The 21545-nt window shown below is 25.6% G+C and overlaps 1 protein-coding gene across 1 annotated transcript; it reads left to right on the top strand.

Moving 5' to 3' along the window:
- Nucleotides 1-3130: 3130 nt before the first annotated feature.
- On the top strand, nt 3131-3343 carry BDP55DRAFT_568276 (uncharacterized protein; the record flags this gene model as incomplete). Its single annotated transcript, XM_060570664.1, is given in 2 exon segments — nt 3131-3204; nt 3223-3343. Coding segments are annotated over 2 exon segments (195 nt in total), but the record flags the coding sequence as incomplete, so codon positions are not given.
- Between the last annotated feature and the right edge of the window lie 18202 nt (nt 3344-21545).

The raw sequence follows: 21545 nt of genomic DNA, 5'->3' as shown, positions 1-21545 counted from the left end.
ATATTCAAAGTCCTCTTCTTTAGACATTTCCTTATTAAATTGATATGTTCGTATATTATGATTAGTATTCCCGTAGACGCTATATCGTTATTGGCCCGTCTTAGTCCTCGGTCAGTGACCATTACTCCGGCGCGTTTCCTCCTCTACCTAGGCTATAGCCTCTCTCTACGACTAAAGGTCCTCTCCCTTAGCTATAGTGAGACTTCCTCCTTATTAGAGACGGTTTTTTTTAGCTCTCTAGCGTCGATTAAGTAGGTTATTTTCCTCTTAAAGGATCTGGTTCTCGGATCTTAATAAGGCGATCTAGTATATAAACCTACGAGCCCCTTTAAATAGATGCTCTATAGCTTTAATAATTGAAGTTAGGGAGCTATTTTAATAACGGGCGATTTTATTTTTAATAAGTTGTAACTACAAAGACGCCTTAGTTAGGTTATTTAGTATTTGAGAAGTCTATACCGGGGGTGTTATCGGGAGGGATCCTAGAGGCATCGGAGTATATAACTTCACGTCAAGCTTTAAGAGTATACTCTCTGCACTCAAAGGTATAAGCCCTGCCCCTCTAAATCCTCCCTAGATGTTTTTTTTAATTATCGCTTACGTAAAAGCCTTATAAAATACCGGGAAGAAGTCCTCCTTAATAATATATGTATTACCCCGATATATCTTATCCTTAATTTCTTAACTATATGCCGTTTTAAGAGGCCTAAAATATCTAACATCTAAGGGCTGGAGTAGATGAGACGAATAAGCCGGTATATATAGGGTAATAATATTGTTCTCCTTATAAAAAAGCTTAAAATCCGTAAAGTAATGACTTTTATGTCCGTCGACGATAAGGAGGCGATATTGACCCTTTTTACGCGGTCTTATATGCCGTTTAAAGTGCCGAGCTTAATCTAGGCCTCTTTTATTTATTATTTATCTATTTTTAGACGTTGTAATAACCTAATCGTATAGGAGACTAGATTCCGTATATTAGGTAGAGAGGTGATACTGGCCCGTAATAATAATATACGGCGGAACGCTGTAACCCGACGAGCTAATGGCCTAAATAACTATAACCTATTTACGATTGCTAGGCTGTATTATTTTTGTGTTTGAACGCCTTTTGGTACTAGTTACGACTATGCCGGTTGAGATCTGGCCTATTATAAAGCTAGTCTTGTTAAAGTTGTAGATATCTAAGTCTACGATATTGTATTTTACGATTGTGTTCGCTATAAGCGAGAACTATACGTTTATCGCGACTAGATCTTCGTATTAGGCCCTCTTATAGTCGTATTTGTAAAAACGATGCGTTTATAACTATGGTTGTCGTTTTACGAAGTTCGAAGCCCATCGCTTCCTAATATAGGGCGCGTTATGATCTGTAAGTAATCGATTCGCTATTTCTTTAATACCACGAAGACGGGGAGGAAAAGATCTGGCATCTAGGTCGAGAATATACTTAATTAGCTTCTTCTCTTCTAGTAGCGTTAAATTCCGTGAGTTAGGTATATTATTACGTCGTAACAACGTTCCCTCTAATCTACGGCCTAAGGTAACGCGACTGATATTATAGATCTTTGCTGCGGCCCGAATACTAAGGTTTCGGTCTTTTTGGATAGCCTGAACCGCTAAGTTTAATTGAATATCTTTGATATGTACTATCATCGTTTTTGATAGAGAAATGCGTGTTATAATGATGTAGGTAGCACTATAGCGGTTAGGTAGCCCACTCGCTTATCTGGCCCACTCGCTTATCATGTACGTTAAGGCTTCGGTAATTAATTATAATCTTATTAAAAAGGTTCTTAATAAAAAAAGTTAAAAGCGATTATAAGATCTAATATTAAATTAATTATTAAAGAAATTATAGAAAATCTATCTTTAAGTCTAGCTTAAGTCTATCTTATATATAAATCTTATCCTTAAATATATCTTTTATTCTTTAAGTCGTTCTAGACTATTTTAATCTAAAATATTCGTTTAGACCTTAAATCATATTAGATTATTTTAATTTAATATAACGTATATAATAAGCAAGTGAAATAGATAAGCAAGTGAAATATAGAACCGCAACCATATTATATAAAGCAATAAATCTTAACACCTACCTTATTAATTTAATAAAACTATTTAGGATCCTTATCTTTAGATATTTTTTTATTAAATTAATACGTTTACATATTATATTTAATATTCCTATAAATATTATAGCGCTATTAATTTATTTTAGTCTTTAGTTAATAACTATTATTTTAGTATATTTCCTCTTTAATCTAGACTATAACCTTTCTCTATATTTAAAGGTCCTCTCCCTTAACTATAATTAAGCTTTTTCTTTATTTAAAACATATTTTTTTAGCCTTTTAATATCGACTAAATAGATTATTTTCCTTTTAAAGGATCTAGTTTTCGGATCTTAATAAAACGATCTAATATATAAACCTATAAACCCCTTTAAATAAATACTCTATAATTTCGATAATTAAAATTAAAGAACTATTTTAATAATAGGCAATTTTATTTTTAATAAATTATAATTATAAAGATACTTCGGTTAGGTTATTTAGTATTTAAAAAGTCTATACCGGGGGTATTATTAAAATTTCTTTTAAAAGCGTCGGAATATATAACTTTATATTAAGCTTTAAAAGTATACTTTTTATATTTAAAAGTATAAGCTTCATCCTTTTAAATCCTCCTTAAATATTTTTCTTTATAATTATTTATATAAAAGCCTTATAAAATACCAAACAAAAGTCCTCTTTAATAATATATATATTATCCTAACATATCTTATCCTTAATTTCTTAACTATATACCGTTTTAAAGGCCTAAAATATCTAATATTTAAAAGCTAGAATAAATAAAACGAATAAGCCGGTATATATAAGGTAATAATATTATTCTCCTTATAAAAAAGCTTAAAATTTATAAAATAATAACTTTTATATCCGTCAATAATAAAGAAATAATATTAACGTACATAATAAGCGAGTGGGCTAGACAAGCGAGTAGGCTACCTAACCGCTATAGTGCCACCTATATTATTATAATACGCATTTCTCTATCAAAAACGATAACAGTATATATTAAAGATACTTAATTAAACTTAGCGGTTTAGGCTATTTAAAAAGACCGAAACCTTAATATTCGGGCCGCAGTAAAGATTTATAATATTAGTTACGTTACTTTAAGCCGTAGATTAGAGGGAACGTTATTATAATATAATAGTATATTTAATTTACGGAATTTGATGCTGCTAAAAAAAAAGAAGCTAATTAAATATATTCTCGACCTAAATGCTAGATCTTTTTTTCCCCATCTTTATAGTATTAAAGAAATAGCAAATTAATTACTTACTAATCGTAATGCGCCTTATATTAGGAAGCGATAGGCTTTTAACTTTATAAAGCGATAATTATAATTATAAATACGTTGTTTTTATAAGTATAATTATAAAAGGGCCTAATACGAAGATCTAGATATGATAAACGCATAGTTTTTACTTATAACGAACATAATCGTAAAGTATAGTATTATAAACTTAGATATCTATAACTTTAACAAGATTAGCTTTATAATAAGCCAGATCTTAACCGGTATAATCGTGACTAATACCGAAAGGCATTTAAATATAAAAATAATATAGCTTAGTAATCGTAAATAGGTTATAGTTATTCAGGCTCTTAGCTCGTCGGGTTATAATATTCCGCCGTATATTATCGTTATAGGCTAATATTACCTCTTTACCTAATATACTAAATCTAGTCTCTTATATAATTAGGTTATTATAACGTTTAAAAATAGATAGATAATAAATAAAAGAGGCCTAGATTAGGCTCGGTATTTTAAACGGTATATAAAACCGTATAGAAAGAGTTAATATTACCTCCTTATCGTCGACGGATATAAAAATTATTACTTTATGGATTTTAAGCTTTTTTATAAAGAGAATAATATTATTACCCTATATATACCGGCTTATTCGTTTTATCTACTTTAGCCCTTAAATATTAGATATTTTAGGCCTTTTAAAACGGTATACGGTCGAGAAATTAAAGATAAAATACGTCGGGGTAATACGTATATTACTAAAAAGGATTTTTTCCTAACGTTTTATAGGGCTTTTACGTAAACGATTATAAAAAAAAATATCTAGGGAGGATTTAAAGAGGTAAAGTTTATATTTTTAAATATAGAGAGTATGCTTTTAAAGCTTAATGTAAAGTTATATACTCTAATACCTCTACGATCCCTCCCGATAATACCCCTAGTATAGACTTTTTAAATACTAAATAACCTAACCGAGGCGTCTTTATAGTTATAATTTATTAAAAATAGAATTACCCGTTATTAAAATAGCTCTCTAACTTTAATTATCGAAGCTATAGAGTATCTATTTAAGAGGGCTTATAGGTTTATATACTAGATTGCCTTATTAAGATCCGAGAACTAGATTTTTTAAGAGGAGAATAACCTATTTAATTAATACTAAAGAGCTAAAAAAAAACCGTCTTTAATAAGGAGGAAGTCTTATTATAGCTAAGGGAGAGGACCTTTAATTATAGAGAAAGGTTATAGCCTAGATAAAGGAGGAAATATGCCGGAATAATAGTTACCAATTAAGGACTAAGACGGGTTAACGATAATATAGCGTCTACGGGAATACTAGTTATAATATGCGAATATGTTAATTTAATAAGGAAATGTTTAAGGAAGAGGACTCTGAATAGTTTAGATTGAATAAATAAGGCGGTTATTGATATTTATACCTTTATATTATGTAGTCGTAGTTGGGTGGCCCACTCGCTTATCTAGCCTACTTACTTATCATATACGTTAACCTTTTTTATATAATTTTATATACCGTTTAAAGTACTAAGCCTAATCTAAACCTCTTTTATTTATTATTTATCTATTTTTCAATATTATAATAACCTAATTATATAAGAGACTAGATTCTATATATTAAGTAAAGAAATAATACTAGCCCGTAACGATAATATATAATAAGACGTTATAACCTAATAAATTAATAGCCTAAATAACTATAACCTATTTACGATTATTAAGTTATATTAATTTTATATTTAAATACCTTTCGGTATTAATTACGATTATATTGGTTAAGATCTAGTTTATTATAAAGCTAGTTTTATTAAAATTATAAATATCTAAATCTATAATACTATATTTCATAATTATATTCGTTATAAATAAGAACTATATATTTATTATAATTAGATCTTTATATTAAGCCCTTTTATAATTATATTTATAAAAACGATATATTTATAACTATAATTATCATTTAATAAAATTTAAAACCTATTACTTCTTAATAGAGAGTATATTATAGTTAATAAATAATTAATTTATTATTTTCTTAATATTATAAAGCCGGGGAGGAAATAATCGGGAATCTAAATCGAGGATATATTTAAATAGTTTTTTTTTTAAAAAACTATTAAATTATGCGAGTTCGGTATAATATTACGTTATAACGGTATTCCCTTATTATGGCTAGCTAGTCGTAGTGAGGTAAGTTCGTAGAAGTTCAGGCCGTAAGGACTAAATAATAGTAAATAAGGTTATTAAATAACTTTAAGGGAAGTTATATCTTATAAGCTATAAGGTAAAACTTTAGTAATTAATAGTAATCTTATTAAAAGGTTCTTAGTAAAGATAGTTAAAAGTGATCGTAAAATCTAATACGAAGTTAATAGCTAAAGAAGTTATAGAAAGTCTATTTTTAAGCCCGATTTAAGTCTATATTATATATAAGTCTTAATTTTAAATATATCCTTTATTTTATGCTATTTATAATTATTTGATCGTTTACTAAACGGTCGTCCGTCCTATTTATTTATAAACGTCCGTCCTATTTATTTATAAACGTCCGTCCTATTTATTTATAAGTGTCCGTTCTTTATTTTATTGTATAATCGTGGTTATGTAATTTATTTATAATTTTTTTATTTTAAAGGGGGTCCTCTTAAGTCCGTATTTATATATATATAGTATAATAGCCGCTACGGTCCTATAAGGTAGGACCTTAGTTTTATTATATATATTAGGTCGTAATATTAGCTCCTCTTTTTAAAAGTCTAGTCTTTAGGCCTATAAGTAGGTCGTTTATTCTTAAGTTAAGGAGTCGTTAAATATATTTATTAAAATATACTAATATAATATTAGGTCGAATTAAAAAACCAAAATCTTAGATAGCTATATCTCGTTATAAATTATTGTATATTATTCGTTTTTCTAACGAAGGTATAAAAATAATACTTTATTTAAATTATCGTTCGTAAGGTATTTAATATCTAGTCTTTTTTAATTCCGAGACCTATGGAATATATTATTATTTAGGTATTTCTTACGATATTTTTACTGATACTATTTATATTTGTAAGTATTTGTATTTAGTTTTAGTTAATTATAGCTAACGGTATAGTAAATTACTTAGTAGTAGAGTCTAATCGCCTTAATCGTAAGGAATAAGTAGAGGAGTTACGTTTTTAGGAGAGGGCTACGGAATTATAAAAGAAAACTAAGGTTTATTAAAAGGCTTAAATTAAATTAAATAAGTCTTTATTTAAATTAGAACGCCTTCGTTTTTAAAAGTAGATAGTATTCGTAAAGAGTTATATTGTATTTAAAGAGGTCCTTAAGGATATTAAAGATACTTCCTCGGTAATATGGGAGGTATAGGTTAATAGTATTTTTAGAGTTATTAATTAGGATGCTATAATAGCCGGGAGTTCTAGGTTCGATTTTAATTTCGGTATTCCTTAAAAAATTATCGGGAATTTTAAAGGTTCGTAATAGGTTTTTATATATATTTTTTTATATTTATAGTTTTTCTATTTAATTAGGAATTTTCGTATTTCGTTCCTAACTTTATAATTAATAATCCGTTCGACTTTGTATTTTAGTTAGTTTAGTTTTATAATAATACGGTCATTTATATATAAACCTTAGGGTACTAGTTCTAAAAATAAGATATAGAATACTGGGTAACATTTTATAGTATTGGGGAGTCTTAGTTTATAATTAACGTTTAAGATTTTCTAGATAATTTCGAAAGGTTTCAGTTTTTTATAGTTTAATTTATTATTTAGTTACTTTATTTTGATATTTTAATAGAGGAAATAGGTATTATTTCCTTTTTTAAAGGTTAGTTTTTTAATCCTTAATTTATTAGCGTATTTCTTTATATATTCTTATATAAACTCGAGGTCCTTTATAGCCCTAGCCTAGATCTCGTTAAGTTTCTTTACGTTTATTACTATTTTTATAGTAAATAGTCCTTTATATAGTTCTCTATAGGCGGTTGGTTAGTAATTAATATTAAGCTAGAATAAGGATTCCTTTATACTTTCGCTTATTGCTATATTATATATAAACTAGGCTATTGATAGAAGTTCTACCTAATTATTTTATTAGTAGTTTATATAATAGTAGAGGTATATTTCGAAAATCTAATTAATATTTTCTGTTTATCTATCAGTTTATAAATAGAATAACGTTAATAATTTATAATCTATACCGAGTTACGAGATTAAAGATCTCTAGAATTTAGTAATAAATAGCTTATTTTTATTAAAAACGATTTTATTTAGTAATCCGTGGTTTATAATTATTATTTCAAAGAACGTATATACTAGTTCCTCGGTATTATTTACTTTTTTATAGGGTATAAAATAGGTATATTTAGTAAATTAGTCAATGATAATTAAGATATTATCGTAGTATATATTTGTAAATAGTTCTTTAGATTTAGGGAGTTTAATAATAAAGTCCTAGGAGATTAATTACTATAGTTCTATTAGTATTAGTAATAGTTATAGCTCTCTATATAGCTTATAAGGGCTATTTTTACTTTTTCTATAGGTTTTATAGTCCTTAATTACGTTAATAACTTCTACTTATATTGTAGATTTGTCGTAATATTATCTAATACGTTTCTATATCTTTATAATACCTTAGTGGCCGTATGCCCTAGTACTATAGATTTCTATAATAAGCTTAGGGGTTATTTTTCTAGTCGTGCTAGTATTGACCTTCCTAGCTATCATAAGGAGTTTAGTAGTAGGTATAAGGTCGCCTTTATTATTAAATTTAAGGATAACCTATATTTCTTTAAGGACCGTAACTTTATAGTCCGATCTTTTATTAAGAGCGTCTATTCTATTATTTTTTAATCTTTTTTAATAAATAATCCGGAAATTAAACTCTAAAAGGAATTTAGTCTATCTAATCTACTATTTATTTAGATTTCTATTTATTATAAAGTTAATAAGGTTCTTATAGTCCATATAGACTATAACTTTATACTTAGTTTTTAATAACTATAGTTTTTATTTTCGAAATACTTCGATTATAACTATTAGTTCCTTATTATAGATCTATTAGTTTAATTTTAATCCGTGAAATGCTTTTAAATAGAATATATAAAGGTAAAGTTTTTTTTTATTTATCTTATTGACTTAAAACTGCTCCTATAATAAAGTCCGAAGTATCGGTCTTAACTTTAAAGGGTCGTTTTAGATTAAAGATTATAATTACTAGTTTAGAGATAACTATATCCTTAATTTTAATAAATATTTTTTTATAATTTAAGTCCTAAATAAATAGCATTTCCTTTCTAGTTAGGTTATTAAGAGGTTTAATTATATTAATATAGTTTTTAAAGAATTATTAATAAAAATTAATAAATCTTAAAAAGACTTATATATCCTTAACGTTCTAGGGTATAGGCTAGTCCCTAACTATTTTTACTTTTAATAGTTATATATATATTTATCCTAATATAATATCGTATTTAAGAAATTTAACCTTTTAGATATAGAACTTATATTTCTCGGGTTCGGTATAAAGTTTAGCATCCTAAAATTTCTAAAATACCTTATAGACATATTCTTTATATATTTTAAAGTCCGGGGAAAAGATAAGTACGTCGTTAATATAAATAATAATAAAGATATTTATATATTCTTTAAAGACGTGGTTTACTATTATTTAAAATATAGCGGGTACGTTAGTAAGTCTAAAGGGTATAATTAGGTACTCGAAGAGTCCTTTACGTATTCGGAACGCTGTTTTTTATTCGTCGCCTTTTTTAATTTATACTTAATTAAAGGCTTCTTTAAGATTTATCTTAATAAACTATTAGGCTTTATATAATAAATCTCTAAGTTTAATAATAAAGAGTAAAAGATAGTAGTTTCTTTTAGTAATTAAATTAAGTCCTTTATAATCAATTATAGGTCTTAATTTTCCCTTTTTCCCTTTAAGGACGAAAAAGAATGATATATCGGCGGGAAATAAAGAAAGTCTAATATAGCTTTTTTCTAATTTTTCGTTAATATATTTATTAAGCTCTTCTCGTTCTAATTTGTTTATTAAGTATAATAAATAGAATTTAGGCTATATCCCTTTTTTAAGTTCGATTTCTATATCCTAGCTACTATATTCCGGAAATCCCGTAAATTCTTCTTTTAAAATAAATAGTTTTATGTATTTCCGGTATTCTTTAGGTATAGTTTAGAGTAAATTTGATCCCTAATTATTTATATTAGACGTAATTATCCTAATCGGCTTTATTTTTTAAATATAGGCGAGGTATTTTAGTCTTTTTTGTTCGTTAGGTATTACATAAAACTTGTTTAAACCCTTTTTTTTTTAGGTCGTTTAGTAACTAGGTCTATCTATTAAAGATAGCCTATATTTTAATTTATCCGTAGATTATGTTTTTTTAATTATATAATTCCTAGAATTATATCTTAATTTGTTTTTATTTCCGTAACGTTATAGATAATTTATTTTATTTAGTCGTTAATATTTATTTAAAGGGGCATAGTCTTTTAAAATATATATCCGTTATTATCCTGGATCGGTTTATTTTCGAATATGTAGAGAGGGTATAATAATCTCTTTATTTTTTATTTAATCTTAAATCTCCTTATTACTTAAGTTAATATATAATTCGCTTAGGTGCCGCTATTAATTATAGTGCGTATCTTATATCCTTAAATATAAATATTTAATATATAATAATCAGAATCGTTTATATTAATTACTATAAGGGACTTAATTTTTTATTTTGCTTTTTATTATCCTTACTCAATTAGCATTTTTAATTTTTTAGCTATTTAAGAGCCGGCGCTTATCCTTCTTAAATAAGTTATTTATAGTTCTTTTTTAAGTTCTTTTACTTTTATCTTTCTATAATAGAGTATAGGGTATCGATAATATTTTAAATATCGTTTTTTTTTTTTTTTTAGGTAGGGTTTCTTTCTCTAAAAAGCGACTTATAGTTTTTAAATATTTTAATATTAATTTAGGTATTTAAAATATATCGGTTATGCGGGTAATTTTATAAGTTAATAATAAGGTTATTTAGGTTTCCTTAGAACGAGCTAGTTTTTAATTATTCCTTTTAAATCTTTTTTTATAGGAGTCGCTATTTTTACGATTTAGGTATAAAATAGATTTTATATTCGTTATATCGGTATATATTCTAGTCCTTTTTAATATCGTTAAGGTACTTTATAGGGTAGTACGGGTCTAGAAAGAAAGTAATAATATTATCGTTTCTTATATCTATAATCTAAAAGGGTAGGTCTACTTTTAAGTAGGTTTTAAGAATTAATTTATTAGTGAACCGTCATAGGTAGTATTAATTATCGTTTTTTTAATAAAAGTAGTAATAGTAATTATTAATTAGGTATTCTACTTAAAAGATATTATTATATTATATATAAGTTAAAGTCAATTTAGGGTTATCCTAAATTATTAATAGTGTTTTTATATCTCTAATATAATTATTTATTCTTTTAAAGAGGACGAATTAGTTATTTTATAATAGGGGGATTTGTTTTTATTTAGGTCGTTCTATAACTTAGTTCTTTTTAAGATTAAAATTATCTTCTTTAAAAGTATCTTTATTAATAACTTCTACCTAAATATATCGTTATATAATATTACGAGGATAGTCCGAGTTATAGGACGATTCTATTTTTTCGTTTTTAGATATTATTATAACTTTATTAAGTTATTTAAAGTCTATTTTACTAAAGATAGTAAAATTTATCATAAGGAGTATATTATTCTAGTTATTTTGATAATAGTTAATTAAGGGCCGTAAATATTAAAAGATATATTAATTTAGGATCTTAATTTATTTATCCGTTTATAAGTAGTCTATTGTTAATAATTATAGTTTAACGCTATAAAGTTTATATAATTCCCTTTATAAATCTAAAATAAATTAAAGGTTATAGTCCGAAGTAATAGTCTTTAATAGTCCGAAAATTAGTAGTATTTTTTTATAAAATATTTTATTTATATCCCGTACTATAGTACTTTTATAATAAGGTACCAAGATAGCTCTCTTATTTAGCCTATTTATTATTATTTATATTAAGTTATAACGTAAATAATAAGCAAGTAAAATAAATAAGCAAGTAAAATACAGAACTACGACTATATCACTTTAATATAATCGGGCGCTTTTTTTTTATAATTTACTATAATGCGCTAAAATAAAGAATTTAATATTTAGTTTACCTTTTAGGCTATTTAAAGTTACCCAAAGTTAAGCGCTCGGGCTATAGTTAAGATTTATTTAATTAGTTACGTTATATTAACCTAGCGATTAAAGAGAATACCGTTACGACGTAATATTATACCGAACTTATATAATTTAACGGTTTTTAAAAAAGGAAGTTATTTAAATATATTCTCGACCTAAATTCCTGATTATTTTTTCCCTAGTTTTATAATATTAAAAAAATAATAAATTAATTATTTACCGATCGTAATGTGCACTTTATTAAAAAGCGATAGGTTTCGAACTTTATTAAATAATAACTATAATTACGAATACGTCGTTTTTATAAGTACGATTATAAAAGGGCCTAATATAAAGATCTAATTATAATAAAGGGAATTGATATACCGGCGTCGTAAATTAATACACCGGCGTCGCCCTTACACCAGCATCGCTATTCGGCTTTATAATTAGCCTAAAAAAATATTATTAATGCAGTCAAATTCTACTAGATACCTATAAAGTATCTTTACCCTTTTCGTTCTTTTACTCCCTTTATTCTAAGGTTACATCATTAAGCCTCTAAGTTCGACTTATACTATTTGCTAACAATAGCTTTTATAACTTGGTATAGAGATATTCTATAAGGCCAATCATAAAGCAATATGGCTATTACTAAACCTCCTCCTTTATAAGAGCGACTATTAATTAATTACAGCCTTCTATAATTATCCGGCTAACCGCTATCATTTCCCTCTTTAGAAAGTAATCGCCCTAACGTTAGCTAATTATATAGAGCTAGTGATCCTTAAGGATAGCGCGACCTTATTACCGAGCTCCTAGCCGGCCTACTATAAGAAATATAACCTCTTATAATTAATTACCTTAATATAAAGCCAATACTATACCTTACTCGCTATTTCCCTAAAAGAACAATAAAAACCTAGCAAACTACTCTCCTATAACTTTCTCTAGAGTATAGCCCCTCTCCTCCTAACGAACAGTCTTAATAGCCTTCTTATCCTATAAAAAATAGTTTAATACTACTTTTTAACTTATTATATAGGTTATTAAGACTAATCAATAGCTAATAACGGCGCTCCTCTAATAATAAAAATATGTTTATTAATGGTAAGAGTTATAGGGTCCTTAAATCAACCTACTACCCTATTTACCCCTATAGTAATCCTCCTTTTAAAACAAAGCGTCTTTCCGAACAGTACCTTCCTACTATACTCTAAGTAACCGATCCTCGTCTCCTTCTATAACTAAAATCCTTAACCTACCAATTCCTAGCAATATAGAGTAAACCTATAATACCCTTTTTAACTAAGTTAATACCTTTATTAAAGCTAATAGATTTAGTATTATAAAGCGGAATAAGTATAAAGCTCGAGGTAAAGTTATTTAATACACCTTTTAATATAATCGGTTTAGCAAGCCTAGGCCTATATAAGATATTAATATTCAATAGCATAAGTCTTGTAAATACGGTTATAAATAGTAAGTTATTACCGAGGCCTAAGAGGAAGGCAAGTAGCTCTTATATTATTATCTAGACCCTTAATATAATCAGCATAATTATAGCCCTAGCCTTAAAGCCTTTATATACCCTTTATATCGCAAGTTTACCTAGGCAGTTCAGGATACCATTAGAACTATAAGCCGACGAGTTAGGATTTAGGCTTGCGATATACGTATTATTATCCAGGAGTAGTTCCTAAAGTCCTTATTTACCTAACGAGATATCTATAACGCTAGGGTATTACGACCTAACACGTATAGCGAAGCCAGGGTCCTGCCCCACAGGACCGCAGCAGCTACTACACCATATATATATAAGTACGGACTCAGAAAGACCCCCCTCGGAATAAAAGAACTATAAACAAATTACGTAACTATAATTACACAATAAAATAAAAAACGGACATTTATAAATAAATAAGACGGACGTTTATAAATAAATAAGACGGACGTTCGTAAATAAGTAGGACGGACGATCGTTTAATAAATAATCGAATAATTATAAATAATATAGGATAAAAAATATATTTAAGATCAAGACTTATATATAATATAGACTTAAGCCGGGCTTAAAGATAGACTTTCTATAGCTTCTTTAATTATTAACTTTATATTAGATTTTATAATCACTTTTAACTATCTTTATTAAAAACCTTTTAATAAAATTATTATTAATTATTAAAGCTTTACCTTACGGCTTATAAAATATAACTTCTTTTAAAATTATTTAATAACCTTATTTATTATTATTTAGTCCTTACGGCCTAAACTTCTACGAACTTATATTATTACGACTAGCTAGCCGTAATACTTTAATAGCTCTTATTTAATAAATTTATTTTTCGAAAACTAATTAATAATAAAAAACGATATCTTTTTTTAATAATACGCCCCCTACTACCTTCCTTTAAAGGAAAGTAATTAGAGAACCTAGCTTAAAAACTAGCTATTATCGAAGATAACAAAATACCCGACGTTATCTATAATTCGGATAAGGACGTAGTACTTAATAAGAATATTTATTCCTAAATAAAATATACCGTTAATAAGAGTACTAAACGTAATAAAGAACTTATTAAACTCTTTAATAATAATACCGCTTACCTAGCTATAATCTAGAAAGAAAATAGCGAAAATATTGTATATATACGATCTATATTAAATAAAATAATAGCTACCTTAAAATTTAAAACTAATAAATCTAATAACCTAACTTAAAAGGTTCGAACCTTTAGAGCCGCTATTAATATTATTAAAACCCTTATAGACGGTCAAGAAAAACTTAAACTTAATACTCTAACTACCTTTAACGGAATTATAGGAAAACTTAAAGGATTCTTAATCTAAATTAAGACCTATTAAACCTTCTATACTATAAACTTCCGAGGTAAAGCCGAGCATATTATATACGTAACTACCTTCTTATAAGGACGAACCTTCAAATAATTCGAACCTTACTAAAAAGACTTTTTTAATAATAATGGCTACTTTAAAAATTATAAAACTAAAATTATTACTTATATAGCTTAGCCTAATAAAACTATAAGGCTATCGCTTTATAAAATTAAATTCGGGTATTAGCCTTACCTATCTTTTAACTAAATAGCTAGAACCTAATATTTTAATATAATTAAAAAAAAACTAAACCGTAACGATACCTAGCATATAGCCTAAGGTATTTATAAAACTTAAAGAATCGCTAAAAGAAATATAAAGGTCGCCTAAATATGATATTAAAAATACGCTAACCGCTACCAATACCTAAATAATTTTAAAATTAATAATAAAGTATTTATAAATATATTCTATTAAAAAACAACGGATATAAATAAATTATAATAACCCTAAGCTAGCTTATAGCCGATTACTAGCGCTAACCTAGGGGGTATATAAATTATAAGACTACCCATAAATAATAAAATATACCCCATCTTTTACCTAAATAAGCTTTAAAAGGCTATTAATAACCCCCTACCTAAATAATACTAAGAACCCCCGCTATTAGTATATTATAATATTAATAGACCGGAATATAAAATATTATAAATAATTAAATTATAAATAAGAAACGTTAAGCTATAATACTAAGCTAATTAAAAAGAATATAATAAAGATCTAATATAATACGATATAAAAAGCTTCCGCTATACGTTAATAGCCTTATAGGCCTTTTCTAAAAAATATCTTACCGCTATAAGACTATCCTAGAACCTTATATTATAAATAAAAATTATAACCGGTAACAATCCCGTCTTATTATAACTAAATAATAATACGGTTATAATACTTATTAACTATTAAAAGATAAAAAAAAATAAAAGCTTATAAAGGATTAATATAAAAGATTTAAAATAATTTTTAAATACTATAAATAGGGCCTCTCGTATTAAAAGGAGGGGTAATATTATAATATTAAATATTAGTCCCTAATAGGCCCGAACTTTAAATATCTAGTAGACCCTTTAAAGGTTACGTAACCTCTAGACCGCTAAGCCTAAAAGCCTAACGTACTAGAATCTACTTATTATTCTATTTCTTCCTTCTCTACGTTAAGTTACGTTTATTAAGTTAATATAATAGCGTTTAGACCTACCTCGAGTTCCCTATTATAATATTATTTAACGTTATTTATAAAACTATTATTCTTTAACGATAGAACGATAATATTTTAACCTATTAAGCCCGCTATATTAATTAGCTACTTTTATTAAAAAGACGTATAAAACGAGCCGAATAATAACCAACTTAATACCCGTATAAAATAATTGATACCCTTTAAATATATATACCCCTTCTATTAAATATTATAGCTTAAAGATAGAGCTATAAGGGATAAATATCCTTTTATATTAACGGTTTTTAATAAAGTCGCTATTTTTATAATTAATATTAGAATATTATAGGTACTAATAACGATACCGAGCTCCTTATATTTAACCTTAAAGTCGATTTTATAAAATAGCTTTTAGAATAATTTCTATCCTTTATTTTATAAAACGACCGCTTTATTTACCTTTACTATATTATTAATAAGCTCGTATCTTTAATTTAAATTTATAACAAGGGACTTTTTAATATTATTAAATATTATAATATTAATTTTGAGCTTATTTAAGACCTTTATAGCTAAAATAAGGGCGTTATTTTATATAAATAGGTGAAGAACTAGTTAAAGATATATATTATTTAATATTAATTAAAATAAGTACTAGCCTTTATAATCGGCTAGCTAAATAATAATACCGAGCGCCTCTATAAAATAATTAAAAAGAATATCGAGATTTTATATACTACGGCTAAAGAGCTATAAATTATTAAAAAAGCTCTAAATAAAGTACTTAATATTAACATTATATTAAACGAGCGTATCGAGTAATTAAAAAATAGCTCTTAAATCAACGTTAATATTAATAATAACGGTATTAATACCTACCGCACTTTAAAATAACGCCTTACTTAATTTAAAATCTAAGGTAGCCATAAAGCTACCCTTATCTTAATTTATTAACCCTTTTAAAGATTAAATAAAATACTTAATATCCTTACCTTTATAAATAATAATAATAATAAGGGCCTAAAGTTCCTTTATTAGCTCTAATATATTATAAAGCGCTTTAAAAATGCAAATTTTAATATTAATAGCTACCGTTTAAAGCATATTATTAATAAGATTAGTAATATAATAGCTAAATTTATCTATCTTATACTAGCCTTTAACGAATTTATTATAATAGATTAGTTTTTATATAAGCTTAAATCTACCTATATTAGCCTTACTACTATAAACGATACTAGTTAAAAACTAAATACTCTCTTTATTATTTTTAAAGACGTTTATTAAAAGCGCTTTATATTTATTAAATTTATTTATATTAATAAGCTCTTTAAATCTTAATAAAAATACCGTTTTTATAATAAGCTCTTTATTTACCTCTAGAACTAAGCTATCTCTAAATACTTAAATAAAGATACTACCTTTTAAAAATATATCGAGTATATCACTTAGCTTATTAATATTATATAGCCCCTATTTATTTACGATAGGACCCTAAAGAATAATATACTTATTTATATTATCCTTATTAAAAGTTAAAGAAATAATATTATTAAATAAAGTATTTATAAAAGAATTATTAATTATAAGATTATTTTTAAAGCGCTATATTAAAAGTTAAAAGATAGCGGTACTTATTTTATTTATAGAGAATCTAGCTATATTTCCTAGGACTATTTTAAAAAACCGTCCGCTATAATAACCGCTATAAATACTATAAACTTTAATAAATAATAAACCTCGAAGTTAAAAAATTAAACCCTTTAATATAAATAATCTTTTAGCGAGAGGATAAATATAAAAAAAAATAGAAAATTAATAATTTATTTAATAAATTTATAAAATCTTATGAAAGAGTAGCCTTTAAAGATCGAATTTATAAAAATATTTAATAAATATAGAATTTATTTAAAAGCCTTATTTAATATAGGAGTTAATAAGTACGGATTTATAAATAACTACGTAACCTTATTATTATAAGACTTTTACGTAGCCCTATTTAGTAAATTATTATATTTTATTTTTATTACCGGATTTAATAATAAACGATTAAAAGATATCAATATAATATAGATTATTAATTTATATATCGACCGGCGGGTCCTTTTAAAGATACCCTTTCTTTAATTAAATACGGGGCGTTACGATTTAATTTTTAGAAAGAAGTAGTTTAAATATTATAACGTTAATTTTAATATCTGTTATAAACGCTTTATATAGCCCGAGGACCTATCGCTATAAGATACCCCCTCTATTATTATTAAAGATATAAAGGACCTATATGCCCCCGAAATTATTAATATTTAATATTAAATCGATACTGAGTAATAGTAAGAGATATTTGAGATAGATATAGCTCGGTATAACGTATAATTATAAAAAAGGCGGGCAGCGCCTAAGCCCGTTAAAATATTCTACCGGTCTATAAAAATAAAGGACCGATATATATAATATTCTAATAATATAAAGAATATTAGAAAGATAGATCGTATATTTACTAATATATATATAAAGCCCCCGGTAAAAAAAAAGTATATAAAGACCGGTACTTAATAAAAAGGGGGAAATAATATTATAAACCTCGCCTTTATTAGCGCCCCGGCATTTAAAATTAATTTAAAATAGGAAAATATAAAACTAGGCTTTATATTACTATATAAACTAGACTATATAATTAAAAATAAATATAGAAAAAAGGACCCCTTAAAAGGTAATAATTAAAAAACCCGAGACCTTATTACTATAAAGCTTTTAAAAATACTAAAGCTTTAAACGGACGTATTTAATAAAGCAATAAATAATATACTAGCGCTATACCATAATTATAATTATAAAATAGAGCTTATAAAGGGAGGCCAAGAAAAGCTTATTTATTACCCCCTTTATAAATAATTAATACCCAAGCTAAAAGTAATTAAAGCCTACCTTTTAAACACCTTTATAAGGGATTTATTAAGCCTAATAATATACCCTTTATATCGCTAATACTATTTATTAAAAAATATAATAATAACCTATAATTCTATATCGACTTTAAAAAGCTAAACGAACTTATAAAAAAGGACCGGTACTTACTATCCTTTATTAATAAGACGCTATTACGGTTAAATCGAACTAAGGTTTTTATAAAACAAAATATTGAATAAGCTTTTTACTATATCCGCCTTAACCTTACTTTAAAAAACCTTATAATATTCTATATTTATTATAAAATATATAAATATAAAGTACTACCCTTTAACCTTTATAATAAGCTAGTAATGTATTAAAAATATATAAATAACATATTAATAAAGTACCTAAACGACTTTTATACCGTATATATAGATAATATCTTAATCTTTTTTAATAATCTTTATAATAATATAAATATATTTTAAAAATACTAGACCGGTTATAAAAAGTAGGTCTATAAGTAAATATTGAAAAAATTCAAATTTAATATTATTAATACAAAATATTTTAAGTTCGTAATTATTATAAAAGGTATATAGCCGGATAAAGATAAAGTCTTTATAATACGTAGTTAAAAGCTATTAATATTATTAAAAGGGATCTAATTTTTCCTCAGGTTCTATAACTTTTATAAAAGGTTTATAAAAAATTATAAACGCTTAACTAGGCTATTAATAAAGTTAATTAATAAAGGTATAGCTTTCCGGTTTGATATAGATTATAATAATACGTTTAAAGTACTAAAGTTAGCCTTTATAGTAGTATTTATATTCCGTTATTTTAAACTAGAGCTACCTATATACTTTAAGACCGATATTTTAAATTTAATATATACCGGTACCCTAGTTTAATAATAAAAAAACGACGGTTTATAATACCCTATTATATTTTATTTAAAAATTATAAACGGTATAGAGCTAAATTATATTATTTATAATAAAAAAATATTAATAATAATAATCTACTTAAAGGACTAGCATATAGACCTAATAAGTTATTATTAAAAATTTAATATTATTATAAATTATTAACTATTTTTTTTATAATAAAGCGCTTTTTAAACCTCTATTAAGCCTATTAGGCCGGTACCCTAACAGATTTTAATTTTTAGATTTATTATTAGTTAAGATGGGAGAATATACTAACTAATATATTATTAAAAAAGATAAAAGATATTAAGACGTAATAAGCCTTAAAAGAGGCTAACTATATTTAAGTCTTATTATTACTAGAATTACTATTATTAAATATAATTACCGAGTTATAAATATTATTAAAGGTAGCGACTTAATAACCTAAGCTCGCTATTAGGGCGCTAATACTAGAAAATAAGTTTTAAAGGTACCTATTAATTAAAAAGGTGTTGAAGCTAAATTAAGACCCTATAACGGCGTTACTAGCCCCGATATATACTTTAGTAAATAAAGGCTATAAGTACTAAAAGATTTAAAACGACGGATTTTTAATAATAAACGGCAAGTTTATCGTTTTTTAAAAAAAAACCTTTATATTATAATTATCTATAAGGTCTATAAGTAAAAACTCCTTATTTATTTAAGGCGTAATAAAATAATTAAAATAATTAAATAATAATATTACTAGCCGGGATTAATAGCGGATATGTACTAGTATATTAGAAATTATTATATATATCGTTACTTTTAAAAACCCTACGATAAGGCCCCGGGGAAGCTAAGGCCCTTACCGGTCCCTAACTACTTATAGCAATATATTTTAATAAATTTTATAATAATACCCCCCAATTAAAAGGGCTACAACTGAATATAAGTAATAATAGATAGGCTAGGTAAAAGAGCTATCTTGGTACTTTACTATAAAATTATTACGGTATAGGATATAAGTAAAATATTTTATAAAAAAGTATTATTAATTTTCGGATTATTAAAGATTATTATTTTAGACCGTAACCCCTAGTTTATTTTAGATTTCTAAGGGGAATTATATAAGCTTTATGGTATTAAACTATAATTATCGATAGTAAATTATCCGTAAATAGATAAATAAATTAAGATCCTAAACTAGTATATCCTTTAATACCTACGGCCTTTAATTAATTATTATTAAGATAATTAAAATAATATGCTCCCTATAATTGATTTTACTTATACGGCCTAGTTTAGTAAAACTATAAGGTTATCGTTTTATAAGGTTAAGTTCGAGTATTAGCCTTACTTATTTTTTAACTAAACGGTTAGAACCTAATATTTTAATATAGTTAAAAAGAAGCTAAACTATAACGATATTTAATATATAGCCTAGAGTATTTATAAAGCTTAAAAGATTACTAAAAGGAATATAGAGATTATTTAAGTACGATATTAAAAGTATACTAATTATTACTAATGGCTAAATAATTTTAAAATTAGTAATAGGGTATTTATAAATATATCCTATTAAAAAACGACGGATATAAATAAGTTATAATAGCCTTAGGCTAGCCTATAGCCGATTACCGGTACTAACCTAAGGGGTATATAGATTATAGAACTATTTATAGATAATAGAATATACCCCGTTTTTTACCTAAATAAACTCTAAAAAGCCGTTAATAACCCTTTACTTAAGTAGTATTAAAAACCCCTGTTACCAGTATATTACAATATTAATAAATTAGAATATAAGATATTATAAGTAGTTAAGTTACGGGTAAGGAATAATAAATTATAGTACTAAACCAATTAAAAAGGGTATAATAAGGATCCGATATAGTACGATATAAAAAGCTTCTACTATATACTAATAGCTTTATAGGCCTTTTATAAAAAGTATCTTATTACTATAGGATTACCCCGGAACTTTATATTATAAATAAAGGCTACGGCCGACGATAATCCTACTTTATTATAATTAAATAATAATACGGTCACGATATCTACTAATTATTAAAAGATTAAAAAATATAAAAGTTTATAAAGGATTAATTTAGAAGATTCGGGATAATTTTTA

Source organism: Colletotrichum godetiae, assembly GCF_030913485.1.
Source record: "Colletotrichum godetiae strain CBS 193.32 chromosome Unknown BDP55scaffold_110, whole genome shotgun sequence".
Lineage (NCBI taxonomy): Eukaryota > Fungi > Ascomycota > Sordariomycetes > Glomerellales > Glomerellaceae > Colletotrichum > Colletotrichum godetiae.
Note: the sequence above shows the minus strand (reverse complement) of the source record. Positions and strands in the feature narration are given on the sequence as shown.